Below are 27113 nucleotides of genomic sequence, written 5' to 3' on the forward strand. Positions count from 1 at the left end.
CTTCTTTGCCACAGGGGAGAGTTTACGCTTGTTCCACCAAGTGAAAGTGGTCCCCCTGAAATTAAGGTCATCCAAGTTAGCATCCAAAAGACATTGATTAAAATCCCTTATCCTTTTATCACTATTCAGAGTGGGGGGTAATGAGTGCTCCGAAGGGTCTCTTATTTGATTGAAGTCGCCTAAAATCAGCCACAGTTTGGAGTCGAGGCCCTGAGTAGACGCCAACGACGTGATCTCAGACCAGAGAACCGCCCTCTCGTCAGGGTCATTTGACGCGTAGACAGTGGAGATGATGATCCTGATTTGAGGGTTAGTAGGCCAAATCACCTCAGCCGTTATCATTTGTAGTGATTTGGAGATTATAGTTACCAAAAGAGAGGGGTGCCAAACAATCCAGATTTTCGCTAACGGTGAGAAGCTGCAGTTTCCTTCAGCCGACCAACCAGGAAAAATCTGAGTCACAAACTTATTCATCTTGAGCTGCTGCACATGAGTCTCAAGGATTCCGCCAAAAAAAGGTGAGTTTTTCTTATACCATTTCCGTAAGCCGCTGCGGTGGTTATACTTATTTAGCCCGCGCACATTCCAACAAAAAATATCCGTCGACATATATTAATAGAGTTTGAGGCTCCTGCCCCGGTTTCCTTTCTGGTCCGACTGCTTCAGGCCTGAGAACTTCTTCTTGTTATGTACCACCTGAAAATCACGGTCTCGATCGCTGAATTCACCTTCTTCCAGCTCTGAATCTGAGGTTTCAACATCGGATGAGTCAGATGGCAGGTCAGATTTAGAGGATCCTGAGATATCAGAACCGCTACCGGGTCTAGAGACCTTAAGATATGGAGGCGTTTCACTTCTTTCGCCTACTTCTCTGTCGCCGCCAGTGCCAAGCTTGGAGTGCTTGACAATCTCTGTATGTTGATAGTCCGTGGAGGCGATGGGCAGAGGAGCTTCTGTTCGGGGAGCTTCTGTCTGAGGAAGGATTACTTGATCAGCACGTTTCCAAAACTGCTTACCTCTTGATTTGCTTCTTCTGGTCCTTCTTTTGGTTGGTTCCGGGTTGTTCCTCTGAGGATCCTGAGATTGCTTCTGAGGACAATTTGCCGAAATGTGGGTTAGGGACTTGCACCTCGAGCATGGCTTAGCAGCAACAGAGGAGGGGCATCTCTTGGTTACATGCCCTATCTCTTTACAAGACTCACAGACAGGGGGCATCCATGGGCTTGATACCAAGACTCTACTAATTTCGCCTGAGTCGAACTGCACATTCACTGCTTCGGGAAGAGGTTTCCTTGGATCAATTATCGTGAATACCTTAGCCACTTCCAGATTAGTTTTATTTGTTGTTGCCGGATGCAGGAATTTGGGATGCCCCACCAGTCCAGCAATCCTTTCCAATCCATCCTCATGGAAGAACTGGAACGGGACTTGTCGAAGTTCGAGCCAGATGGGAGCAGATGTGAGTTCCGGTTTGGTTGGAATAACCCCTGGTTCCCATTTGTCTACAAACATCGTCTGTCCCTCGATCTGCCACAGACATTGCTTTATGACCCTAGCTCTGGTAGCAGCATTCAGAATTTTGAACAGAAAAGCATAACCTTCCATTTTTGAAACCGAGATGTCTCTGTATTGCTTGCTCCATATGCAATTCACGATGTTGTGGATCGTTCCTTGAGATGGCGGATCAGAGTAGAATTGTCCCAGAACAAACGAGTCCCAGGCTTTCCTATTCTTTTCAATAATTTCGTTAGGTATTTTGATACACGCCTCTCCTGTAGGCAGAATGAAAGCTTCTCCCTTCTTCGAGAGACGTTTTCCATAGCCCCTGGCATGGGCGCACCAGTCCTCAGTTGTATCCCTTTGAGGCAAAGGTGCTGGAGATTCTTGCTTAGTATCCTCCTTAGAGGATTGTTTGCCATATTTGTTCACATATTTGCTCTCAAACTGTCGCTAACTACGCAACGATGATTGTTTGCCATATTTGTTCCTCTGATGCTCGTCTACAAGGATAAAGGAGAAAATGGCACACTCCGGTGGCAATGGCTTGATGCAGTGTTCTGTTTTGAAACTTTTTAAGATTTTTAAGGTGGTACATACGAGAAAATAAAATCAGCTGTAGCGAATAAAAGCTTTGTGCACTACTGATACACTCGCGCGGGTGCGGTTATCACTTCCGTTATAGTCTCTACTAAGACTACTACTATAGAGTCTAGCATGATATAGTCTCGACCAAGACTACTACTTCCGTTATAACTTTAGGTTTGTTATTTATTTTGGCCATAAAAATTAAATTTATGAAAATCAAAAAATTTGTCTGATTTGAATCAATAGTCATATGATTATGAATACACAGGGTGCATCAAATCAAATACAAAAATATTGATTTTCTCACGTGTAGTAGTCGGTCTCCTACTTTGTAATTAGGGGGGTCAACTGACCCCTATGAAATTTACAAAATTAAACTATTAGGTTTACATCCAATGTTTTTGCTGTGGTAAATTGGTCAGATATTTTTTTTGACTACCATGTCTTGAGTTATGAAATACGATGTACTAGGATAACACCTGCGACTTGCGCAGAATAAATTTATATATAAATTATTTAAAAAATATTTTACGGAAAAATAAATTTATATTCTTGATTGAACTAATATTTTGGTCTTTAAATAATTTTTTTAATTTTTTGTTAGTTACATAATTTGTTTAGTGATGAGCTGATCCTATTTTTTATAAAAAAAATAGGTCAAAAAATCACTTACCGCATAAGAACCTAACGTTTAGGTCGAAAAAATTCGGGTCTATTTGATTACAATGAAACTATGTCAGCTTGGTATTATATCATGATTTAGTAATTTAAAAATTAATCATGGTTATGAGAAGTTTACGTTCACGTGCCAATCCTATCTATCTTCAATATTTTTCTCTTTTTCATTTTGGTTATTGTTCACTATAAATATTGATTTTGAAGTTTATTCTCATTTCGTTTGTTTGTTTTGACCTGAGATTTAGAAAATGCTTATGATTTAAAATAATTAAAGAGATACATACTTAGGTTAAGATCTGCACCTTTTGCAGAATAAATATTTTATATTTATTTTATGTTTTTCAGCATATTATGAAATAATAAAATAATAAGTATATATATTAAATAACTAAGAAATCAGTTACTATTATTTAATAAATTGGTGTGTGCATATAAATCAAACTATCACTCTTGTTTATTCGCAGTCATTTTAGGGTAAATAAATCAAAACAATCAATCTTATCTATTATATATTATATATAATTAAATTTAAATAATATTAACATATATATAAATATATAGTACACTTTTAATGTGGATATTTATTAAATGAAATTTTTACTCATATGATTTTATGATTATTTGCATATTTATGTAACAAAAGTTTACACCAATGAATTTGTTTTTAATGTGGGATAATTTCAATAATTTATAATCATTTAAAAAACAATGAAAATTTCAAAATTAAAATATTAGCTTTTCAATATATGTTCAATGCAAATATAAAAATATAAGTATACATTTTCATACGATGTATAGTTTAATTTAAACGATATGAAATATATATATATTAACATAAAACCTATTAAAATAAAATTATTTCTTCATATGGTCTTATAATCATTGTATCTTAATATAGAAAAAAAATTAAACCTTGATCATAAAAGTTTATGTGAGATTTTTATAAGTTTTATTAATTTATACTCGTTTTGAAAAATTCAAAATACAACATATACAAAAAAATCTAGATTTTTATTATATGATTAATGTAATTATGTAATTTATTTTAATAATAAAAAAATAAAAAAATGATAAAAAGTATACAAATTGTTATCAAATTTTTATTGTTTAAAATCATTAATTGCTATATATATATTTTAATCACATTAGGTAATTCCGTAGGTTTTATTTAAGGAAAGTCTGCGAAAGAATAAAGAATTGATATATGCGACCAACTATAGTTTGCGAAATATTATTTTGCTAGATAGTATAATTTTTAGACTATAGGTTATTTAAGGTGTTTTAGAATTATTTGAAATAGGATTTAGAAGGCATACACAAGTGCCACATAAAATGGAGTTTTTTTTTTTTTTTAACAAAATTCAGGTTATAACTTTTTAAAAGATCATCAATTAATATATAAGGGATATTATTTCATTCACATTAAATTTGTTTATCGTAAGCATTGATGTTTCTCATATACAGTGAAACATCTATAAATTAATAATATTGGGACTACACCAAAACTATGATTTTTTATTAATTTATAGAGGTTATTAATTTATCGATATACTAATTGAAGCAAAAACTTAATTTGAGATTATAAAATTATATTATTTTATAGAGTTTTTAGTATATATTAATTTATAGAATATTAATTTAAAGAGGTTATACTGTAATATATCTTTCTACTTCTTTGTAACTTTTATTTTTGTTCAATTGAATCTAACTCAAATCGCATTAAAAAGGTTTATTTAACAAGCTAGAAAATTTAAATTTTAAACCAATAAGCCTTACAGAGTTGTACAGTGTACTAACAGTTTTGACATCAGAGGTAGTGTACAGTGTACTAACAGTTTTCGGTGTAAAAGTTAAAATTACCCGCAAAAGAAACTGAGGTAGAAATTTTTAAAAAAAATCAAACCTTGGGGGTTGGGCCTAGTTGATAAAATAAATAATGGGAATCCAATTATGGAACGAATCAAAAGTAACGGGCCTGGATACATTTACAACGGGTCGGATCTGACGAGGAGAGAGGGAACATTCGACATCCGAGAGAAGAAAAAGGTCAGGTCTTGGTGTTCCACCGTCTCCGATCTCAAGTCAAAGTGCAGATCTTCCTTGGTTTCAATTCCACGATTAAATAGAGCTTGAAGAAAGACTAACCCGAGATTCCGAAACAATGGAAGGTGCTGCGGTGGCGGAAGGTCTGTGGGGACTAGCGGATCACCACGAGAAGCTTGGTGACATGGGCAAGACCATAAAATGCTTAGAAGCCATCTGCCAAAGCCAAATCTCTTTCCTTCCTCTCGTTGAAGTCAAGACTCGCCTCCGTGTCTCAGCCCTTCTCCTCCGTTACTCTCACAACGTCAACCACGCCAAGTCCCATCTCGAGCGCTCTCTCCTCCTCCTCAAGTCTATTCCTTCCTCCTTCGATCTCAAGTTCCGGACTTTCAGCTTGCTCAGCCACTGTTATCACCTCCTCGCCTCCTTCCCTCCTCAGCGCAACCTCCTCCTCAAGGCTCTCGAGCTCGCTTCCTCTGTCCCTCAGGATGTCTCTGCTTACCTCTGGTCCTGCAACTTCAACTCTCAGCTCGCTAACACCTTCATCATCCAAGCTGATTTCCCTTCTTCTCTCTCCGCTCTCGACTCTGGCTTTCTCTCTGCTTCTCACATCTGTTTCCCTGAGCTTCAGGTAACATACCCTCTTCTTCTTCTTCTTCATGTGAGTCTCTGTTTGTAATGTTTTTTGTGCTGTAATCAGATGTTCTTCACCGCTTCTATGCTTCACGTTCATATCATGCAATGGACTGATGATTACTCGGTGGAAAAGGCTGTTCAGCGATGTGATGACATCTGGCAGACCATTTCTTCTGACAAGGTATGTTTATGTTACACTGCAAACACCGTTTAGCTTCTGCTTGCAGCTGATTCCTCCTGTCATTTGGTAGACTGAACGATGCCCCGGTTTGTTCTTCTACAACGAGATGCTGCATGTTTTCTACCGCCTCAGGCTCTGTGATTACAAGAACGCCCAGCATCATGTCGACCGCTTAGACCAGGCCATGAATGCTCATTCCCATAAAATGCTGGAGGCTCAGCAGCTTCAGCACGATCTCACTTCGTTGGATCATAGTCTCTCCCGTTACGACCTTCCCTCCAGGGAAAGGGCAGCACTCTCCGACAGACGATCTCAGCTCCAAGATCGCGTAAATGCATTGTCTCCATCTTCTACCACTGCTGCTAACTCTCTGGAGCCTGCCTTCTTTGGCAATATGGACCGTGCGTGGACAGAGAGGCTACTGCTTTCACAATCTCCAATCGATGGAGAGTGGCTACCAAAAAGTGCCATCTATGCTTTGGTCCATCTTATGGTTGTCATATCGGGACGTCCCAAAGGACTCTTTAAAGAGTGTTCAAAACGCATTGAGTCTGGAATGCACATCATTCAAGGTTATATTTCTATTATCCTGCTTCTATCAGTAAATTAGCATTCTGCTTCTTAGAAACCAACTAAGCAGCTTAGGGGATTTCATACCATGACATGTTGTGCGTTTCTATATTTTTATGCAGACGAACTGGTCAAACTTGGAATTACTGACGAAGTTAGAGGTTTAATCTTCAACTCTGTTGAAGCAACGATTCTTAATGTTTGAAGCTCACTTTCTGTTTTTTATATAATATCTCTTGGCAGAAGCTGATTTGCGGCACACAGCTATTTGGATGTCTGGGATATATCTAATGCTACAGATGCAGTTCCTTGAGAATAAAGTGGCTTTGGAACTTACAAGGTCTGAATATGTCGAAGCACAAGAGGTAAAATCATCGGTTCTTTTTTTGCCTATATTTGTTTTTGACTCCCTTCACCATCACTTTAACAATAAAGATGTACCGATGGTGCAGGCTCTGGTTGAGATGAAAAATTTGTTTACTCGGTTTCCAACGATCTTGCAAGCTTCTGAGTGTGTGATTGAGATGCTCAGGGGGCAATATAGTCACTCTGTCGGTTGCTATAGTGAAGCTGCTTTCCATTCTATCGAAGCATCTAAGGTACAAGTTTTTTTTTTTTAACCTCATGTCTGTGCCTAGTTAAATATTGATTCAACATATTTTCCTGTATGCTCCTGATAGTGCTGTCTTATTATATGCAAATGTAATTTTACAGCTGACAGAGAGTAAATCGTTGCAAGCTACGTGTCAAGCTTTTGCAGCTGTTTCTTACCTCACAATTGGAGATGCTGATTCATCATCAAAGGTGTTGTGACATTTTTGATGCAGTGAACTAGGTGTTTATACTTGCTTACACCCCTTATGATTTGTGTTTAGGCACTTGATTTGATTGGGCCACTCTATGGAATGACGAATTCACTATCTGGTGTGCGAGAAGAAGCTAGTATTCTCTTTGCTTATGGTCTCCTTTTGATGAAGCAACAAGATCTACAGGAAGCAAGGTATAATATGCTCCCTTGGTTTGCTTTATTTAATAAATATGTCAAGTAGGGATATCCTCCTATCCACTAAGATATGATTCATGCTGTAAATGTAATGGTATGATATCAAAATGCAGAAACCGTCTTGCCAAGGGTTTGCAGATAGCGCATACTCATATGAGTAACCTGCAGCTAGTTTCACAGTATTTGACACTTCTGGGAAATCTGGCTCTTTCCTTACACGACACGGTACAAGCCAGAGAGATCCTTCGTTCCTCTCTTACACTTGCGAAGAAACTCTCTGATATCCCAACTCAGCTATGGGTTCTATCCAGCTTCACAGGTTTTTTATTATTATTAGTGTTTTTTTCTTAATACAGAATTGAGTTTTAAAGATCCTAATCTCTGAGCAAAAACATTCTAATTTTGTTGTCACAGCTCTATATCAGCAGTTGGGTGAGAAAGGGAGCGAGATGGAGAACGAAGAACACAGGAAGAAGAAATGGGATGAGATGCAGAGTAGACTAGCTGAAGCGCGTGGATCCATCCATCACATTGAACTAGTGAGTGAAGAACCAAATGGTTCTCTCTTTTATTTGTTATTTAGATCTTTGAGCTTGACACAATCCTGCTTACAGGTGGAGAAAGCTAGGCTAGAGATGCATAAGGTGGAGGGTGCACAAGAACAGGCTGAAGTAACTTACGGGATGCAAGCGAGTCTGGACATTCCAGAGTCTGTGGGTATAGAAGGTCCGTCACCGGCTCAGTACTCGTCGAGGCTTGTAGGTTTAGACACGGGAAAAAGATGGGGAAAACGAAGGGTATGACCTTCAACGCAGGAGCGTTGAGTTGTTGTATGTAAGCTGTGTAAGATGTGTTGATTATAATTCTGTTATAAGTATTGCTAAGTATTATTTGGGAGTTAGATTGTAGAATATTGAAACATTAATAGAAGGCAGCTAAAATGCCTTCGTTTACGGGTGTGTGGCAAGTCGGAAACCTGAAATTAGGTTATCTCTGTTTCCGACAGCAAGATGGATCTGTTTGACTGGATATAAATTAATTTAAACCAGTGTTTGGTCTAATAACCTATTTTTGTATTGAATTATTAAATTATAGTTATACTCCCTCTGATTTTTTTTAAAAAAAATATCATTCAATATATTTTTTTTTCTTTCTACACAAGAAATATCATTTTAGAATTGTAATATAAATATTTGTATAAATAATTTTATTTATCTCAGATATTTTTTTATCAAATTATAATTACTAAAATATAAATGCATTTCAATCGCTTTATTAATTTGTGTGAAAAATGACAAAGTAACACTTTTAAAATAAATGAATTTTTTTTATCTATTATACAAAAATTATCGTTTAAATTTAGACATATACATTTCACTTACATTAGATCACATGTGACTTACATAAAAACATATATGTTTCATTATATTTACATTAGGGATTGTTGCAAAATTGACTCAAATTTTAAAGTCAAATGCAAAACTAAGTAATATTTTTTAAAAAAACTTCCATTTATTCTATTCACCCAAAACTTCGGATTATTCAAAAAAATGTTATTTATTATTTTATTTTTTTCGAAAATGCTTGTTTTACTCAATCATTCTTATCTTCTTCTTTTATTCATTATCATCAATACACCAACCACCGTGAACAACCAATTTCAAGCTCTAAATGCACTTAAAGTGCATCTACATCTTCATATTCTTATTTTTTACACACACAAACTATTTTCCTTTCACTTCCTCTCTGATTTCATCCCAAAATCCCAACTTTTATTTCAAAATTTATAAACTTACTAGAGTTATTCAAGTTCATGATTCTTGAACGAGTGGGTAATTTTCATTAAAAACTTATGTGTACTTGGAGAAGTTAAACATGAACCCCACTAAATCTAAGAAAGATTTTTGAAAATTTTCCAGATCTGTTCGCTAATTGACTTTCGTGTAAGTCTTCTCCAACGAAAATACTTATATGGAAATCTTCTGGTCAATGCAAATGTTAGATTTGTAATTGATTTTTTGTGTGTTTTTTAAAGACGACTTCCTGGAAGTCTTTCAACTTTTCTTTGTTAACAAACAAATCTCGAAAATACCAAAAAAGACTTACCGGAAAGCCTTCTCGGATAAACATGTTCGTTTTGCAATTGACCGAATTGTGTCAGAAATTTAACTTTCTCTAGAAGACTTACATGGAAGTCTTATCTACATAAGACTTCCATGGAAGTCGTTTCAACTATCGGTGGAAGTCGTCTCAACTGTCAGTGAAAATCTTCTTATTGTCGCTGAAAGTCGTCGTACTTTACTTTTGCAATTAAAAGGTATCTTATGTTAAGTAATTATGTTGATTATCTGGGCTCAAGTCGGCCTCGAACAAGTCAGCCTGTCTTTTCGTGTCGCTGTCGATCGATGACAAATTGTCTTTGTCGATCGACAATCTATCTGAATGTTGACTCTAGCTGGTTTCTGAACAGCAACCATTTCTTCTATCTTCAGTTCCAAAATGCTTCATAATCTCCACATTTCTCCAAAACATACTTGAACCTAAAAAGACTCTAAAAAACTCCAAAAAATATATAATAGTTTCTAAAACAATCATATACCATGGCTGAAAGCTGGTAAAATTCATGGTATATCAAGTAGCTAAATTGTAATAATACAAGAATATTTCAATAGCTAAAACATTTTGATAATTTTTTAATACCAAAAGGTCATTTTATTTTTCTTATTTCTCAAACATGAATTGGTATGGAAATTCATATCGAAAAAAAAAAAAAAACTAAACATAAATTCTTATAAAAAGACATGCAATCTTGGTTAAAGAGTTTGCCGTCTAGTTTTGCGCCTTTAAATTGTAGAAAATTTTGAAGTTCTGGAATCGTCCTTGTATAGATGCTATCTTTGCCAGTTCAGTTGAGAAACTGTGTCATAAGTCGGTTTTGAATAATTGAAATAAGATCCTTCTAATTTGTCTCAAAGTGATGACATGTTGAAAATGAAACATACTCTCTATAGCAATAATAAGATCTTCAAATTATGTATGCAAAATCGACATGTGTCTTCCTTTGTTTCGCAGCCCCATGCTTCTTCTCAGACTCATATTTCCAAACCCAGCTATATCTATTGTATCGTGAATCAGAGGTCCACAATCTTTCTATCAAACAAATACTCTATAAGCATAAAGCTTGAGGTGTTGATGGCTGGTGTTGTGAGTGAGGGTCTTTTCCGTCTTTGTATTCACATCAAACCATGCTCGACATTCCTCTTCAACATGTTTTACCCGTTCTAACGGGTCTCTTGTGACTCTTCTGAACAGTTTATCATTACAGACTTTCAAAAAATACCAAATCATCTACTGATAATGATTTCTATCCAACATCGGATATTCTATGTCATTCTTCTTCTAGAACAAATAATCTAAATTGGAATACACACTAGTTATTGAAAAATCGTTGGACATGAATGAGTTGCCGAGAGAGTCCATATCTGTAAGGAAGGTGGACATTCGAAAATTACCAGATTGACATATTCATTTTGTTTTCCATGCTGGGACAATAATTAAAATATATTGATGCAGCCAGGGTCAAGCCAAAAGCTAATTTGGAAGAGGAAGAACTTAGGGAATTGATGTAACCCCGTGGATGCAACCTTGTGGAAGAACCTGAGTGGATACAACCCCGTGGATGTAATCATGTGATAAACCTAAGTGGATGCAATGACTATGAAGATAGCATGGAGATAAATGAGATGATTGACACTGAAATTGGACGAGGTGATACCGATGTTGAAGGTAGAGAGAACTGAGGTGCAATGACCAGAGATAGAATGGATAGAGTTGTTAAAGAGAAGAATCATGCCAAAAATAATAATAACACATATTATACACATAATCTTGGTTATTGCTGCCAGTTTCATACATAAAAAAATAATGGATAGATTGTTAGAACACCATTAACCATGAAAACCTACGAGGGTTTCTAAAAAAAATTATATTAATATTTAATTATTTTAGTTTTTTGAAAGGAATGATAACTATCTCTAAACATTTGGAACCGATTCTAAAAACTACTAAATTGTTATAAAAGTAATGGAAAAGTCTATCTTTATTCATAGCATAGAGGTTTCTTATATAGGTGATTACACCGTCATAAATAAATGGAAAGATTACAAATCATAATCTCTTGGTTATGAGCCATCCACAATCTGGTTCATAACACTCCCCCTTGGATGCCATAACCATTTAGAGCTTGTAATGTACTTTAATGTTGCCTCATTAAAACCTTACCAGGAAAACCCAATTGGGACAAAACTAGGCCTGAGCGTTCGGGCACCCGTTGGCGTTCGGATCGGGTATTTTGGATTTCGGATTTTTATATATCACCTCATAGGTCCCATTCTAGTTATTTTCTAACTACGGGTCGGGATCGGATATAACGCCTAGGTTTCGGGTCGGTTTTGTATCACATTTGAAAACCCATAAAGTAACCATATATTATTTGGGTTCGGGTTTTTTTGGATCGGTTCGGGTTATACTGAAGTAAAAGACAAAAAAAAACAATAAATCAAAAGAAACACTTAACTGAATGTGTGAAACTGAATACAAAGGTTTTTAAAACAGAAAATAGCAATATCCTAAAACGCATCAATACTGAAAATAGCAACATTAAAAGTTTTGAAACTGAAGACTTAAAAGAAACAACAAACATAAACTGAAAGACACACACGTAAGTGAGAGACATTGGAATAATCTTGAGCTTAGGAGTACTTGACAATCATGATGTGGAACGTACTACTCCTGCCAAAGAAAAACGTAAAAGTTAAGCTAAAAACAAACTGAAACAGAAGCAAATCATTATAAACCAAAGGGTGTTTAGTGCAATACCTTAGAAACAAAGAGGCTCTTGATGTCATATAGCAAATTCTGATGCAAGACAGAACAAATCAAATCAAATCAAATCTGTAAAGAAACAAAATTTAAATCTAAAAGTTACAAGATAGATGACATACCTCTCTCAATCTTTTCTTGTTCTTCAATGTCTTCAATGATTTCTGCATTAGTAAGCACTCTTGACTCGCAAGAAATGTCTTGCTTAAGCCATTGTTCAGTACACATCAATACCTCAATCATGAAGTGAGTAAGGCAGCTTCAAGATGGGCTTATGATCCTTCCACCTGTACTGAAGGCACTCTCGGATGCAATAGAAGAAACCTGCATTGCAAGGACATCCTTTGCAATCCGTGACAAAATTGGGAACTTGGTACAATTTCGCTTCCAAAACGAGAGCACATCATACTCTACACCAGCCATCATATCTGGATTCTCAACTCCTTCTTTCAAGTATATATCCAGCTCATCCCGATTATCTTTTACTCCAATCTCATTAAGCATCTCCTTGTACCTTCGGCCAATTTGCTTGTAACCTAAACCATCATCATGTAAATCCGTACCAATCATGCTCAGTTCTCGACTACAAGGAGTGGATCCACTGTTGTTAGTTTTAGCTTCATCAGATTTCCCACCGGCCTCCTTCCCATATCTTGCACCATACCCTTTAAATAAACTGCGCAAAACAGACATCACCGAATCATACATGGCTTTCCCTTCCAAACTGTCTTTCCCGTAGAGCTCATCAAAACACAAGCTTGCCAGCACCATCTTCTTTGTTGGATCAAAAACTGTTGCCACAATTAACATCTTGTTGATGTTCTTCAGCCCATCCTAGTACTTGTCAAACTTTTTGAACATCTCCTCAGCCTTATCCTTCAGCTCATGATCTGTGCTTTCACTTAACGCCAGAAGGTTGGTGGCTATGTTCACAATCTCCTCGTAACACTTGTGAGCATTGAGAGATGTTGACGCAGACACAACTAGTGTAGAGTTGTAGAAGATCACCAAGAAACGACCTAGTCTTTCGATTGCTTTCCAGTCAGCGTATTGAGGAGGTCCCACTCTCTTCTTTCCTTTATCCCCCACCTCCATAAAATAATCGTTGTAGAGTTTATCCTCTACTCCATCTTGTCAAACGCAACTCTAAACTTCAAAGCTGTACTCAACATCAGGTAAGTGGAGTTCCACTTAGTAGTAACATCTAAAGGCAAGCTTCCCCTAGTCATTCTACCAGATTCTACTTTCTGCTCAAAGGATATCAACCTATTTCCTGAACCTCTAACATAGACTACAGCATTACGGACTGCATCCACACTCTCATTAGCATCAGTCAATCCGTCCTTCACAATCAAGTTGATGATGTGTGCACTACATCTCATATGCAACCATTCTCCATCTAAAACTAGTGCATCATCAGACACTAAAGAGAACTGGCCGTGAAATCTTCTCAAGGCGGATGAATTAGCAGTTGCATAGTCAACAGTTACGCAAAATATTTTCTCAATTCCCCAATCAGCCAAGACATCTAAAAGAACCCGATAGATTGTCTGACCTTTGTGATCACTGACATGTTTGAACCCTACGATAAGCTTCTTCAGTCGCCAACACTCATCAATGTAATGCGCAGTCACCACCATGTAACTTGCCCCTGTGAACAATAATAAGCATGCCAACACGTTAGCTATAAGCACCCAAATATCAGTACATACTCATTTAATTTAAGATTCAAAAAGCTTACGGGTTATTTTAGCCTCCCAAATATCAGTATTCAGAGATACTCTTTGCTTGTTTGCTTCAAACCACTTTTTCATAGCAACCTTCCTCTGCAAGTACATCTTTACAATCTCCCTTGTTGAGGTCCTCCTTGACACAGGTTTGTCTAATTTCATCTGCACAGATAAATAAAAAAATTATATAAAAGAAGTCAAAACTAGTCCAATAAACTAAAGAATTAAACAAGTAGATACCTTGTTACAGAAGTGTTTCCAAGCCACACTTTCTACCCAACATAATGGTAACTCCCCTATCACCATCATCTCATTCGTTGCTTCTTTGAAAGTTTCTTCACTGACTTTTGCAGACATCACATTCCCTTCTTCATCTATGACTTGCTGAGTTGAACTTTGGCCATCTGAATACGAGTAGAACTGTTTGCATATGCTGATATGCTTCAGCAAGTTTGAAGTTCCCGATTTTGTTTTACAACAAAACTTCTTCTTGCAGTAATGACAAATACATTTGTCACGGTTCTCCTTCATCCTTGTGTAATGGTTCCAGATTTTGAACCTTGGAGGAAGAATCCTGGGAGCTTTATTGGCTGTAGGAGATTCTTTACGTTTGCCTCTACTATCTGGAGTAGTCAATTCTTGTTCTTCTTCCTCTACATCTTTGTTGTTGTCAAACGAAACTCGGTTTGGAGTTGATGAAGAATCCATCTGTGACAATTTAAATGGAACCATTATCAGATAATTATCCATCTCAGACAAGTCAAATTGAAGTAATTGGAACACTAAACAATCATCACGGACACAAGCTGGTTAAATAGAACGTAAACCATCATCAACTACACGAAACCCTACATAACCCTTAAATCGCAAAACATAACAAGATGGAGACATACCTGAGATCGATTTCGAGAAATCGCAGATGGTGGAGATATAGAGAATTCCCAATTTCGGTTTTGAAACATGAGTCCCTTCGATCAAGTATCTTTGATTTTATATGGAATTAGGTTTTCTCAAGATTAAGAAGACGAGGAATCGCCTAGCGTGAGAAAAGCAAAACTTGGAAACATAAACAATTAATGCTACACGTGTTTTGGTTGAAGGAGAGTATACATGTATAATACTATATGTATACATAAGTCCAGTTATTTCAGGTTAACCGTTTGATTTTGGATTAAACCGAACCGACCCCGATAACCGAAATATCGCCAAATCAAAACCGATCGGGCCGATCGGGTATTTCCCAAAATATCAAACCGAACCGATATCCATTTTTCGGGTCGGGTTCGGATTCGGGTTCGGGTTTCGGATATTATGCCCATGCCTAGACAAAACCATGGTGAAGGAAAAAGAGTACAACACACATTACTCCCCCTAATTTGGACATTACCGAAGGTCCCTTGGACCTCTCCAATTTTCTGCAATCTGTGGGTGATGAAGATCTTGGGCAGAATATGTTTCGTCCTCGAACATGATAGTTGGTTCTTCTTTACCATCGGCCATGCCACAATCTGATCGAACATATTGAGTCATCGATCTCAAATATACACACACGAAATCTTGGATGATGTTACTATGATATGCGTGTACCACCATGTGTATAAAATAACATGTCTTAAAACAAATCAACAAAATCAAATAACCCCTCTTTGCGCTGGTTATTATAAAATAAACCAAAATCAAAGGCTTCTTCATCGTCCTTCTTATGGACCAATCAGATCAATGTCTAAAACAAGACTTCTGCATCGTCCATCTCAGGACTAAATGGACTTCTTTATCGTCCACCTTTGGACTGAATGGATCAGTGTCCAAAACAAGTTATCTCACGCCCATGTACTAGATAATGGGTGAGACTGGTCCATATTAAATCTCTTGAGTACCCTTTTCTGTATATACTATTTGATGCACAAGGATTTCATTGTTAATGTACTCAAGTTGTAATCCCAAACAAAACTTTGTTTTCCAAGATCTTTCATCTCAAACTCTTTCTTGAGATATTCAACTGTGTGGAAAATTGTATCCAGAGGTTCCTAGGATATTCAGATCATATACTTTGATGATTATCAATATTGTTTTCGAGAACTTGCTGTACTTTCAGCTCAATACCCTCTAGTACTTTCATTATCCAGTGGACCATATAAATCTGCAGTTACTACATCAACTTGCTGCAAGTCTAATTTTCTTTCTTATATAGCCAGACTTATGAGAAATCTAAAAGTAGTTGCATCCACCACATGGGAGTATGTCTCCTCATAATTTATTACTGGTCTTTGTGAGTATCCTTGTGCAACATCAGCTTTATATCTCACGATTTCTATTCCTCACAAGACCCATTTATATCAATTGGTTTTAACATCATATGGCATCTTAATCATATGGCCAAATACGCCTTTCTTCTTTAAACTATTTAACCCCACGTTTCCATTCAATCCAATCTGTTCTACGAGTGTGCACTCTTATATTGACGTGGGTTCATGATCCTCACTTATATTCATAAATTCAAGTGCTACCTTGTATGCAAATAAATCATCTTATGTCGACATTCCTTATTGGTTCCATTATGTTCCAGACATGATATAATCGATTGAGATTCATTATTATCAGGACCTTTAATACTTTGCAGCTTGGCGTCCCAAGCTACATTGTTTGGTACTTGTACCTTAGAGTCGGCCGGCCTTATCTCCATGTCTGGGATGGTTTCCTTGGTAACTTCGGATTTGGATTTTGATTATCATTCTCTGTACCTTTCTTTTGTTTCCGAGGATTCTTATCTTTTGGAACCTATTTGGTCTACCACGTTTCATACGTTGTCTAGACTCTGTAGCAACTTGACTGTGTCTCTTCTTGGACATCAAATTCGTTGGTGCTTTACAAGCTGGTTTATATATGACTTAGTCATTCTTTTTCGGGTCAGCAAATGTGTAAATGTATAATCTTTGGACGTCTATTTCACATTCTTTAGTCCGAGGATCTTGCCAAGACATTGATGGTTGATTCCATTCTATTTTTTTTACCATTCTTTTACCAGCTTTATTATTATTATTTTCCTCCTTGCCTAAAATAATCCGTGTACCTGGCCTCAAATATAATCACCCATAGTTGGCTCAAAGTACTTTATTATTGTGGGACAATCATATCCAACATATATCCTTATCCTCCTTTTGAGATCCCATCTTAGTTCTCTGTGGTGGAGAAATTAGTACATAGACAACACATCCAAATGTCTTATGATGGGGTATGTCTGTCTCTTGACCCGTTAATAATTGTGATAGGGGATATCTATGCTCACTAAATGGCCTGATGCGTATTAACTTAGGTGCATGTAAATTTCGTGTGGCCCAAGCTGTGAATGGGAGTTTTGACCTCATAAGTTATGGTCTATCAATCAGCTATTTGCGTTTTAAAAGATTTCGGCCAAGCCGTTCTTGGTATGGAGATGTATCACAGAATTGTCCACACTTACCCCCATGGACATACCATAATCATTTAAACGCTTGGGACTTGTATTCACTAGTATTATCTAGACATATAGTCTTTATTTATGAAAAAGGGGCTCGTAGCAGTTTTACTGGTGATGGCCTAATGAGTTTCCCTTGTATACATGCTACACACGTGAGATTCTTTGGGATAATTCTTCTTATCTTTTAATGTGTGCTTTTTGAATATCAATTTTCGCATCATGTTTGGACCAGGATGGCCAATCCGTCGTGCCATAAAGTGTATATTTTCGCAGGCTTTTAGCTTCTATCATCCTGATCTATGCATAGTCTAGGTCAGTAGATAATGCAAGCATAGTCTTTAGGACTTATTATGGCCTTGGGCGATTTTATACATATATCTGAAGGAACTCTTTGTTTCCTTCGCCCATTGTTTCAATATGGACACCATTCATTCTTATATCCTTAAAACTCAATAGGCTGCTCTTGCTCTTAGAGCTGGGTGAATATAAGGCATCACTGATTTCTAGATGCGTACCCTTAGGCAATAATATATTAGCCTAGCCATAGTTTTCTTTCAGACTGGTGATACCTGCTTTACTACTTATATTGGCGTTTTTCAGTGTACTCATATAGAAAAATCATTCATTCATTTAATCTAAGCAGACAATGTAATAGAAATAAATTCAAGGAGATAAAAATCAGAGAAAGCATACAAGCAAAGCAATCACACAAGTTTGATGTCGAAATCAGATTATCAACTTGATTCTTTTAGGCAATCATAAGTCTCATATTCCATAAGATCATCTTGATCATGTTCGAAATTATTTTCACCATCTTTATAGACCAAGTGGGTTTCAGGATTCTTCCCTTTCAGACTCTCTTTGATAGAGGTCACAAAAATGTTTGGGAGTCCTTCATATCTTAGCCCAATGGTTCCCCATTCCACATCTATGGCACACTGATTTGGTCGAGCTTTGTGGTTTAAAGGATATACCACGGCCACTGCCTTGACCATGGCTCAAATTGGGTTGATACCCACGGCCTCTGCCATAGTGATTCCCACGGCCAAATGTGTTATAGTGGCCATGGCCACGTCCTTTCCACCCTCCACGGCCATGACCGTGTGGTCTATCATTCTGGACGTGGTTACTTTTTTTTCTTTTTTTTCTTCTGCGGCCTTATTGGTATCAAGTAATGGGGTTAATCCAGGAGGTCTCAATTCACTGTTTCTCATCAGTAATCCATTATTTTGCCCAACTAGCAATAGACTCATCCACGGACTTATAGTCCTGGATTATGGGATTCCTCCAATCAAATAGGGCCTTTGGTAATAACACCGTTCTTTGGTGATCATATCTCGATTTTTAACTCTGTCCAAAAGTCTAGAGGATTCTCTATAGCCAGATACTGATCTTTGAGTCTCTTAATAAGATGATGGCTAATAATTAATATTACCATGTATCAATCTTTCTCATTGGCATTATTGCCTTCTATGATACATTCACCAAGTCTTTTTGACTTTAGGATAATCTTTGTATCCAATGCCCACCGTAAATAATTATCTCCAGAGAGATTTAGGGCAGCAAAATCCAGGTTGATTTTCGACATCTCAAATCATATATCACTCAATATTTAGGTATAATTTTCATGTAGCCTTACTCTTAAAAACAATCAATTCGGATTTCAATCTTGTGAGGACAATGAGACTATCAATCTTAAAGGCATTTAATCAATTAATCAATTTCTAGCAAGTCTCAGCAATACTATTTTTATGTGCTCATAATATTATGGTTTATCAAGACTAGAAAAAACGGATTCAATTAATCATTCAATTAGGGTTTAACAATCAATGGATTTTAGCAAGACTAGTAAAAAAAAATATTAATCACTCAATCAGTTTCAAGGCTGATTTTAGCAATACCAGAATATAGATTTCAAGCATGAATTTCAATGAATCAGTTTCAAGGCTGATTGGTATTTATCATAAACCATGTGTAAATAATTTATCTAGTATCCGAATTTATCAAACCTCAAAACCATATAATCAGATCAATCAATTTAATCGAACTTAGCATACAATCTTAAACCTCAAGACATTAGATTTTATCATGAATCTATCAACCTAGCATACGGATTCTCAATTCTCAAAGACATCCAAATCAGATCAATATAACCTATCATACGGATTATTTAGGGTTTCTATTTAAAACAGATCAGATTACAAAACTATCAATCTTAGCAGATGATATTAAACCTCAAGAATCATGCAATCAGATCATTCAAATTTTAAACAAGTAAACCTCAATCAATCTATCAACCTATCGGATTATATAAGCAAAGCAAGCTAGCAACCTATCGGATTCAATCAATGTTTTAACAGGCTGGTCGGTTTAAGCAATTTTAAATCAGATGAACAATTAACCAAGCAGGATGAGAAAATAAATCTATCAATTTAACGGTCAAACAATTCTAGCAACATAGCATCAGATTTAAAACCTCAATGATCAAAACCGAAAACATTTTTGATTTCAAAATATTCGATTAGGGTTTTAATATGTGATTTGATAATTATAGTATAATTAATTATGATACTTATATTATTTAGGGTGTATAGATATAGGGTTAGGGTTTATCGAATTTTAACTTGTAAAAACCATGGGGTTTTAATCATGTAGGAACATGATTTAGGGTTTGGGGTATCGAACTTTTAGAGCTTCGATTTACTCAATTAGGATTTTTAATCTATTACCCTATGGTTTTGATTCATAAAGATTAGGGTTTTAGGGTTTCATTCTTTATTAATCAATCCATGTTCGATCATGGGTTCTTAGGTTTTGAATTATCTTTTAACCTTAGATGATTGTTGAATCGGACCACCAAAGGAGTTGAGCCGCGAGCTGGACACGAACGGGACGCGAGCTGGAATGGATCGAGTCGCTTCTATCAGGTCGCGGACGTCCTTTGTTGCTTGATCGGAAACGCCTTGATCGTCGGACGCGAGCTGTCTGATGTTGTCGCGAACGAGGAAGAGATCGCGTGCTGGAGCTGCTCTCGGGTCGCAAACGTCTGAGCTAAGATCAGGAACGCCTTGGGCTGAAGCTGATCGGGGACACGAGCTGGAACAGATGCGGGAACAAGAGACGCGGTCGGGGTTTAGGGTTCATCGGATCGCCGGCTAGGGTTAGGGTTTTAGGGTTTTTCTATTTGGGTATTAGCTTAGAGATTTAGAGTTTCGTGCTGATAACGTGTTATAAAAGTAATGGAAAAATATATCTTTATTCATAACATAGAGGTTCCTTATATAGAAGATTACACCGTCATAAATAAATGGAAAGATTACAAATCATAATCTCTTGGTTATGAGCAATCCACAAACTGGTTGATAACATAAATAAGAAATTTTGTGCTGTTTCTCTCTCATGATTTATTAATTTTTATTTAAATTTAATTCTGAAGAACTCCTTTAGGCATATGCGTTGAAGAGTAAAAAATTTTGGTTATTGCTGCCTGTTTTTTTTTTATTCTAATTTTATATTATATTTTTATTTAAGGCCAAAAAAAAAAGAAATTCGAAATATCTCTCTCTCTCTCTAGCCTTCGTTCTCTCTCAAACATCTCATTCGAAGTATCCGTTAGAATCTAAGAGAGAGAAATCGCCAATAAGAAGAAGCAGACGAAGAAGCAGAGAGAGAGAGAGAGAGAGAGGCATTAAAACCTGAAGAGGAAGCAGATGACTTTTCCGAAAATGATGTCATTTCGCGAGAAGACCCCGAGGAGTCCGAAATCGCCGCTGAGAAGGAGACGGTCGAGCTGGACGAGCTCATGGCTCAACAATTCGACAACGTCCTTCAAGCAAGTCGTCTCCGCCGTGATGCAGTCTCAATCCCCAAGATCCATCTCAAAACCCCAAACCCCCACCGACTTCGAATTCTCCTCCAACACCGATCGAACCCTCTCCTTACCCGATTCCCTCCTCCTCAAAATCCTCCACAAGCTTCCCGAATCCCAGAACGACGACGTTTCCCTCGTCTGCAAACGCTGGCTGAATCTCCAGGGACGGCGGATTGGGACTCTAAGAGTTCTCGATTTGGACTTCCTCTTGTCAGGGAAGCTCCTCTCGAGATTCCCCAAGCTCACCAATGTCGATTTGTCTAACGCCTGTATCTACCCGTCCCGAAACTCAGCTATCTTGCTTTCCCAAAAATCGATTTCGTTTCGTGTTTCTTCGAATTGGGACTTCGTTGAGGAGAATCTATTGCACAGCGAAACGGTTGATAGAGGTCTTAGGGTTTTAGGAAGAGGAAGCTGTGACTTACTCAGACTCGTTGTGATTAACGCTACTGAAATGGGTTTACTCGGTTTAGCTGAACAGTGTTGTGATCTGCAAGAGCTTGAATTGCACAAGTGCAATGATAATCTCTTGCGTGGTATCGCTGCTTGTGAGAATCTGAGAGCCTTGAGGTTGGTGGGAAGTGTAGATGGGCTGTATACTTCTTCTGTTTCTGATATTGGTTTAACGATATTAGCTCAAGGGTGTAAGAGACTTGTGAAGCTTGAGCTTAGTGGCTGTGAAGGTAGCTTTGATGGGATTAGAGCCATTGGGCAGTGTTGTGAATTTCTTGAAGACTTTACCGTTTCTCACCACAGGATGGATGATGGTTGGATAGCTGCGCTTTCTTGCTTTCAGAGTTTGAAGACGCTGACAATATCGTCTTGTCCAAAGATGGATTCTTGTCCTGGACCGGAGGAGTTGCTGGGGTCTTGTCCGGCTCTGGAGAGTTTGCAACTCAAGAGGTGTTGTCTGAGTGATAAAGACGGGGTGAGAGCGTTGTTTAAGGTCTGTGATGGAGCAACGACGGTTCTTATTCAGGATTGCTGGGGTTTGGATGATGATTCTTTCAGTTTGGCTAAAGCTTTCAGGTACCATTTTACATATCTCGTCCCTTCAATTATTGTCTTGTTGATTACTTTGAAGACCACAACACATAATATTTTCTTAGACTGCTCTCTTTTTTACATCACGACCCCCATCAACTTAACTGCTTAAAGAGTCAAACGCAGCTTCTCCTAGATAAGAACATGTAGCTTGCCTTTATTTGACAGTAAAAACATGAAACTTTGAAGTGATGCCGCGCCTAATTTGGTTAGTATAAGAGATATTGCCATGCTATTTTACTCAAGTGACCATAGTATGGATTGTAAAGAGCATGCAATGCTTTTGCGTTGGTTTGTTTGCTGTGATACCCTGAGAAGATTTCCATTGCAATAATGAATGCTGCTGCTAGTTTTACTTTTTACAGTGTGAAATATAGGCTTTTCATTATGTCTTTTTATTTATTTGACCTGCAGGAGGGTGAGGTTTTTGTCTTTGGAAGGATGCTCAGTCCTAACAACAGGCAGTTTAGAGTCCGTGGTTCTGCGCTGGGAAGAGCTCGAGAGCATGAGAGTAATGTCATGTAAGAACATAAAAGACAGCGAGATTTCACCAGCACTCTCATCTTTGTTCTCCCTTCTCAAAGAACTGACTTGGAGACCAGACACAAGGTCTCATCTCTCATCCAGACTCCAAGGTGCTGGAATTGGAAAGAGAGGCAGCAAATTCTTCAAGAAGAGATGATGGCATTGGATGTATCTTTAAGCTGTTGATGTAGACAAACTCTTTAGTTATCTTCATCTTGGGGGCATTGTATTACTTTGTTGTAATTGATAACACATTTGTAGTAAGTCTTCAAAACTCTTTATGTATTGCAATGTTTTGTTGTTATGTATCCTACTATATAAAAGGAGCTAAATCCGAGCTAAATCCTAGCTTTCTAAGCGCTGCCACATGAACAAAATAATCAGAACCAACCATTATGTCATGTCTTTCTGGACTGGGTTTTAAAAAAAAATAACCCAACCATTAAAATGTGTGAAGAGTCACGGTTTAACCCAGTTCAACTCCAGTTACATCATAATAAAACAATGCATGCATTGATTGTTGATTATTAGGCTTCTAGCTACCACATCTTTGCCATCCTAAATCAAAATCGATTTCTACAACTTTAACTTGCCTCATACTTAATATTCTTATAGCTGGTGAACATTTTAATTTAGGAAATCGTTATATTTCATGCCAAAAATGCCTACTGCATTCATTGAAAATTAAATAACATATATTCTACCATTAGGATCAAGAACTCTAATCTGAAGACCATATATTCATCCCCTCTCACTCTGAAAAAACCACCACCGCCAACCGTTCAAGATTTTGTGTAAGTCAATATTTGAAAGTCACAATTTTGTCAATTTCTTGGCGTAAGTGATATGTTTAAGAGTTGGATAGTTAAGTCCGTATGCGGTTGGGGACTTGAGGTTTGGCTCACCTTCCACTGTTTATTTTCAATTGTTTTAATAATATATTCATATTGATAATCTGTGCGATCAAACGTATAAGATTTTAGTTGGTTAAGATTAAACATAGACCGACAATCTTCCGTCTTTAGCTATTGGTCTCCGCCAAAAAATTTTGATTTAATAATATAATAGTTCCTGCATGCTAAGCTACTACAATTGTAGTTCACATCTATCGGTCATATAAAATATTTAGTTTTTTTTTGGCTTTATAAGATTTTAGTTTGTAATTAATCTCATGGTTCGATTTTATCCATTGGGACCTTTTTCACTATGTTTTATTATCAAACCATTTCACTTTGCCTAACATTTAAATATTCTTTCCTTTGTTCAAGGATCGATTGTTCCTCAATACCATGGTCAAACCAACCGCCAAAGATCCTTCGCTAATGGGAGGTATTTTGAATTTACAAGTACATTTTTGAATCAAAAACTTTATTAGTATTGATATATTAATTTAATACTTTAATCCAAAACTCTAATAAAACAAATATAAAATACAAATTATGTTTTATATATATTTATTTTTTATATATTTTTGACTACTTACATCTTATTAAATTTGAAGCGCACAAAAAAAAAAGAAAAGTTACATCTTATTTGATAAGATTCCAAATATGTAAATGAAATGCTACGTTTTGATTTTTGTTTATTGCTACGAAACGTTTTAAAAACTTGGGAAAAGGTAAAAATACAGACGACATGACTGGTCACTCCTTTTCCCCCGGTTTGCAAGAATCTAATTGAGTTGCTTAATATTTGTTCCAAATTAATATATAGTCTCATCATAATCATAAATTAATAATCTATCTCTATATAATTTTATATAAGTACTAAATAAAGATATTATTATTCATTTTATAGTTACAAAACTCTAATAGAACAAATATAAACATTATTAGTAAAATATGTTTTTTATTTAAAAATACAAATTTTGAAAGAAACCACAATTAGTTCTTAATAAAAAAAACTGCTCCCAACTGTATCAACAGATTCTTCATTCACCCCTAGAAGACACATATAAGAATAATTAAATACTTTTGCAAAAAAAAAAAACATTTTTGTGATGAAGATTCTTAGATGATGATTGTTTTTTATACAAACATGTGGCACCTCTTCACCATTGTTTTAATCCCAGGAAAACATGTAGGAATCTATTAACACAAATATTAACATACTTTAATTAAATATGTAATCTGCGCGGAGCGCGGACACCGGTTCTAGTGATAGTAATAATCATAATAAAACTCTTGTCCGTAGTATCAATTTCAGATATACTTTTTTGTTTGGCTTTTTTAGCCACAACTAAATTTTGTTTCATTATGAGAAAATACCAATCATTACAGCAGCCTGTAGAAAGGCATGACCATTGTTGAACAAAGACCATACCGGGGGGACGGGATAAATTTTCCTGGGTAACATACGTGTGCTTTTCATTGACATTTCGGTCAACTGAAAAAACTAAGAAGAAAATAATATACATTATAATGTTTTATTAATTATATATTTGTTCATTTATGAAAAAAAAATATTTCAAAACAACATTCAAAGTGTGTAACCAATAAATTATAATTTGTAACCAATAAACATAAAAACATAGTATAGTTTAAAATAATTTTCTCCTCAAATATCATTTAATGTGCAGTAAATATTTATTAATTATTATTTTATAATATCAATGGACGATTTAATATATATATACTACGGGTTGGCCGGGCGGGTGAGTTTACATTAAAACTATTTATATTTAATTATTATAAATCATTGAAACTTTATTTAATATTGAAAATAATAAATATAATCGATCTTTATTCTAAGATCGTATGGTAATTTGTTTTTGATGAAATTTCAAATTTATTGAATTATTAAAAGAATGTTATATACAAATCAGACCCTTTTAAGAACTGAAAAACTCTTCTATAGATGTAAAAGCTACTCATAAGTTGTTACTTCAAACCATCTTCTTAATAACCCTTCCAGCTTATAATTTGGCTTGTACTGGAGTGAACTAATCATGTTCTTCATTGCCTTGTTTATTAGCCCTCGCATGTTGTTTGTAGAAGTTCTCGACTTCTTGTTTTTATTTTGTTGGTTTGAGTTGATCACTAACAATATTTTTGTTAGAGAACACAAAATTATTAAATAAAAAATTAAGGAAAATAAAATGATTTATATTTTTTTTGTTTGATTTCTATTTCAATTTCATATAATTGAAAAAAATATAAAGTAAGAAGCTATTTTTTTCTAAGAGTATCAGACTTTTCAATAATTAATTTCATATAGTTGAAAAAAATATAAAGTAATTATTTCATATTATTACAATAACTATTTTTTCACAATAATAAATTAATACACCAACTCCAAGCCAAATCATTGAAAATCAAATATAATATGATAAAATTAAAAAAATTAATTTTTAAAATAATAGACAAATAGTTTCAACAATGTCATAAATAATAATTAGTACATATAATGTAACAACAAATGATGTTTTATAATATATATATTTTTTTCAGTTTATATTAGATTTTCAATTTATAAAAGGGTAAGTTTATTATTTTAGTTAAAAATGACTTCTGTAATATTTAGAAATTACTTATGTAAAATATTTAGTATACATTAATAAATCAAATTTATTATAATTTGTTGAATATGTATTTAGTAAAATCTTTTTTTTTAATTCGGAGACTCTTTAATCTTGCAACTTACGTTTTAATCTTGTTTATTTAAATCGTTGTGGCAGGTAATGAGATTGTTTACTTGAGGATTAGTGATAAATAGTTGTATTGTAAAGATAAACTAGATTTTGACCCGAACGACCGTGCGGGTTTTCTTTAATATTAAAATATTTTAGGTTATGCAATAAAATATGTTAATAAATTAATATAATTTGGCGTCATATATTATCTAATTTTATAATAATATTTGTGTGGCGTATAATATTACTACTATAAAATTTATAAATTTTGTATTTTGTAAAAAAAAATATTTTGAAAAAATTATTATGTAACAATAGTGATTTACATAAATTTTGTTTTATTTCTAAATTTTAAATATATGTGAAAACTAAATTAAGTTGAACCTACATAATAGAGAATTTGATGTATAGTGATTAATGAAACCAATTTAGTATAGATACTTAAATAATAAACCGAATTGGTTTTTAATTCAAGTGAATACACATACGTTAATAATAGCAGACTAAAATCTTGTATATACGATATAAATTAAGATCAAATGTTTCATCTATGGAGGGAAGTGTAAATTAATTGTATTACATGGTAAAAGCATTTAAAGGTACGGCTTCCAATTGATATAAATTAAAAAAAATAACATATGAAATAAGTCATAATTTATGTGATAAATAGATAAAATATTTTATTTTTAAATTAGAAATAGAAATGAATATTTCTTTTTAAAAAATCGGTTAAAATATTTCTTAACTTTAATTTTGAAAATTAATTCAATTTAAAATT

General features: G+C 35.4%; 3 protein-coding genes and 1 long non-coding RNA gene across 4 annotated transcripts; 2 read left to right on the forward strand and 2 right to left on the reverse strand.

The window, feature by feature from the left end:
• Positions 1 to 612: 612 nt before the first annotated feature.
• On the reverse strand, positions 613 to 1605 carry LOC125592652. Its single transcript, XM_048767977.1, has one exon. It carries the CDS (start codon positions 1603 to 1605, stop codon positions 613 to 615), a length of 993 nt encoding a protein of 330 aa, XP_048623934.1.
• Positions 1606 to 4759: 3154 nt separating this feature from the next.
• Positions 4760 to 8257, forward strand: LOC125593473 (sister chromatid cohesion protein SCC4). The gene is made up of 11 exons (XM_048770140.1): positions 4760 to 5437; positions 5507 to 5623; positions 5694 to 6195; positions 6316 to 6354; positions 6437 to 6558; positions 6646 to 6792; positions 6908 to 6997; positions 7069 to 7193; positions 7310 to 7515; positions 7611 to 7735; positions 7811 to 8257. The coding sequence occupies exons 1-11, from the start codon at positions 4925 to 4927 to the stop codon at positions 7997 to 7999; spliced, it is 2175 nt and encodes a 724-aa protein (XP_048626097.1). The 5' UTR covers positions 4760 to 4924; the 3' UTR covers positions 8000 to 8257.
• A 196-nt stretch (positions 8258 to 8453) lies between these two features.
• On the reverse strand, positions 8454 to 15160 carry LOC111208204. Its single transcript, XR_007329387.1, has 3 exons — positions 14056 to 15160; positions 12200 to 13969; positions 8454 to 12113 (listed from the first exon to the last, which is right to left on the reverse strand). It is a non-coding gene; the product is annotated as an uncharacterized LOC111208204 (long non-coding RNA).
• Positions 15161 to 20815: 5655 nt separating this feature from the next.
• On the forward strand, positions 20816 to 23012 carry LOC106402587 (F-box protein At5g51380-like). Its single transcript, XM_013843357.3, has 2 exons — positions 20816 to 22164; positions 22594 to 23012. Exons 1-2 carry the CDS (start codon positions 20975 to 20977, stop codon positions 22859 to 22861), a joined length of 1458 nt encoding a protein of 485 aa, XP_013698811.2. The 5' UTR covers positions 20816 to 20974; the 3' UTR covers positions 22862 to 23012.
• Positions 23013 to 27113: the final 4101 nt, after the last annotated feature.

This window comes from Brassica napus, chromosome C9 (assembly GCF_020379485.1).
Source record: "Brassica napus cultivar Da-Ae chromosome C9, Da-Ae, whole genome shotgun sequence".
NCBI lineage: Eukaryota > Viridiplantae > Streptophyta > Magnoliopsida > Brassicales > Brassicaceae > Brassica > Brassica napus.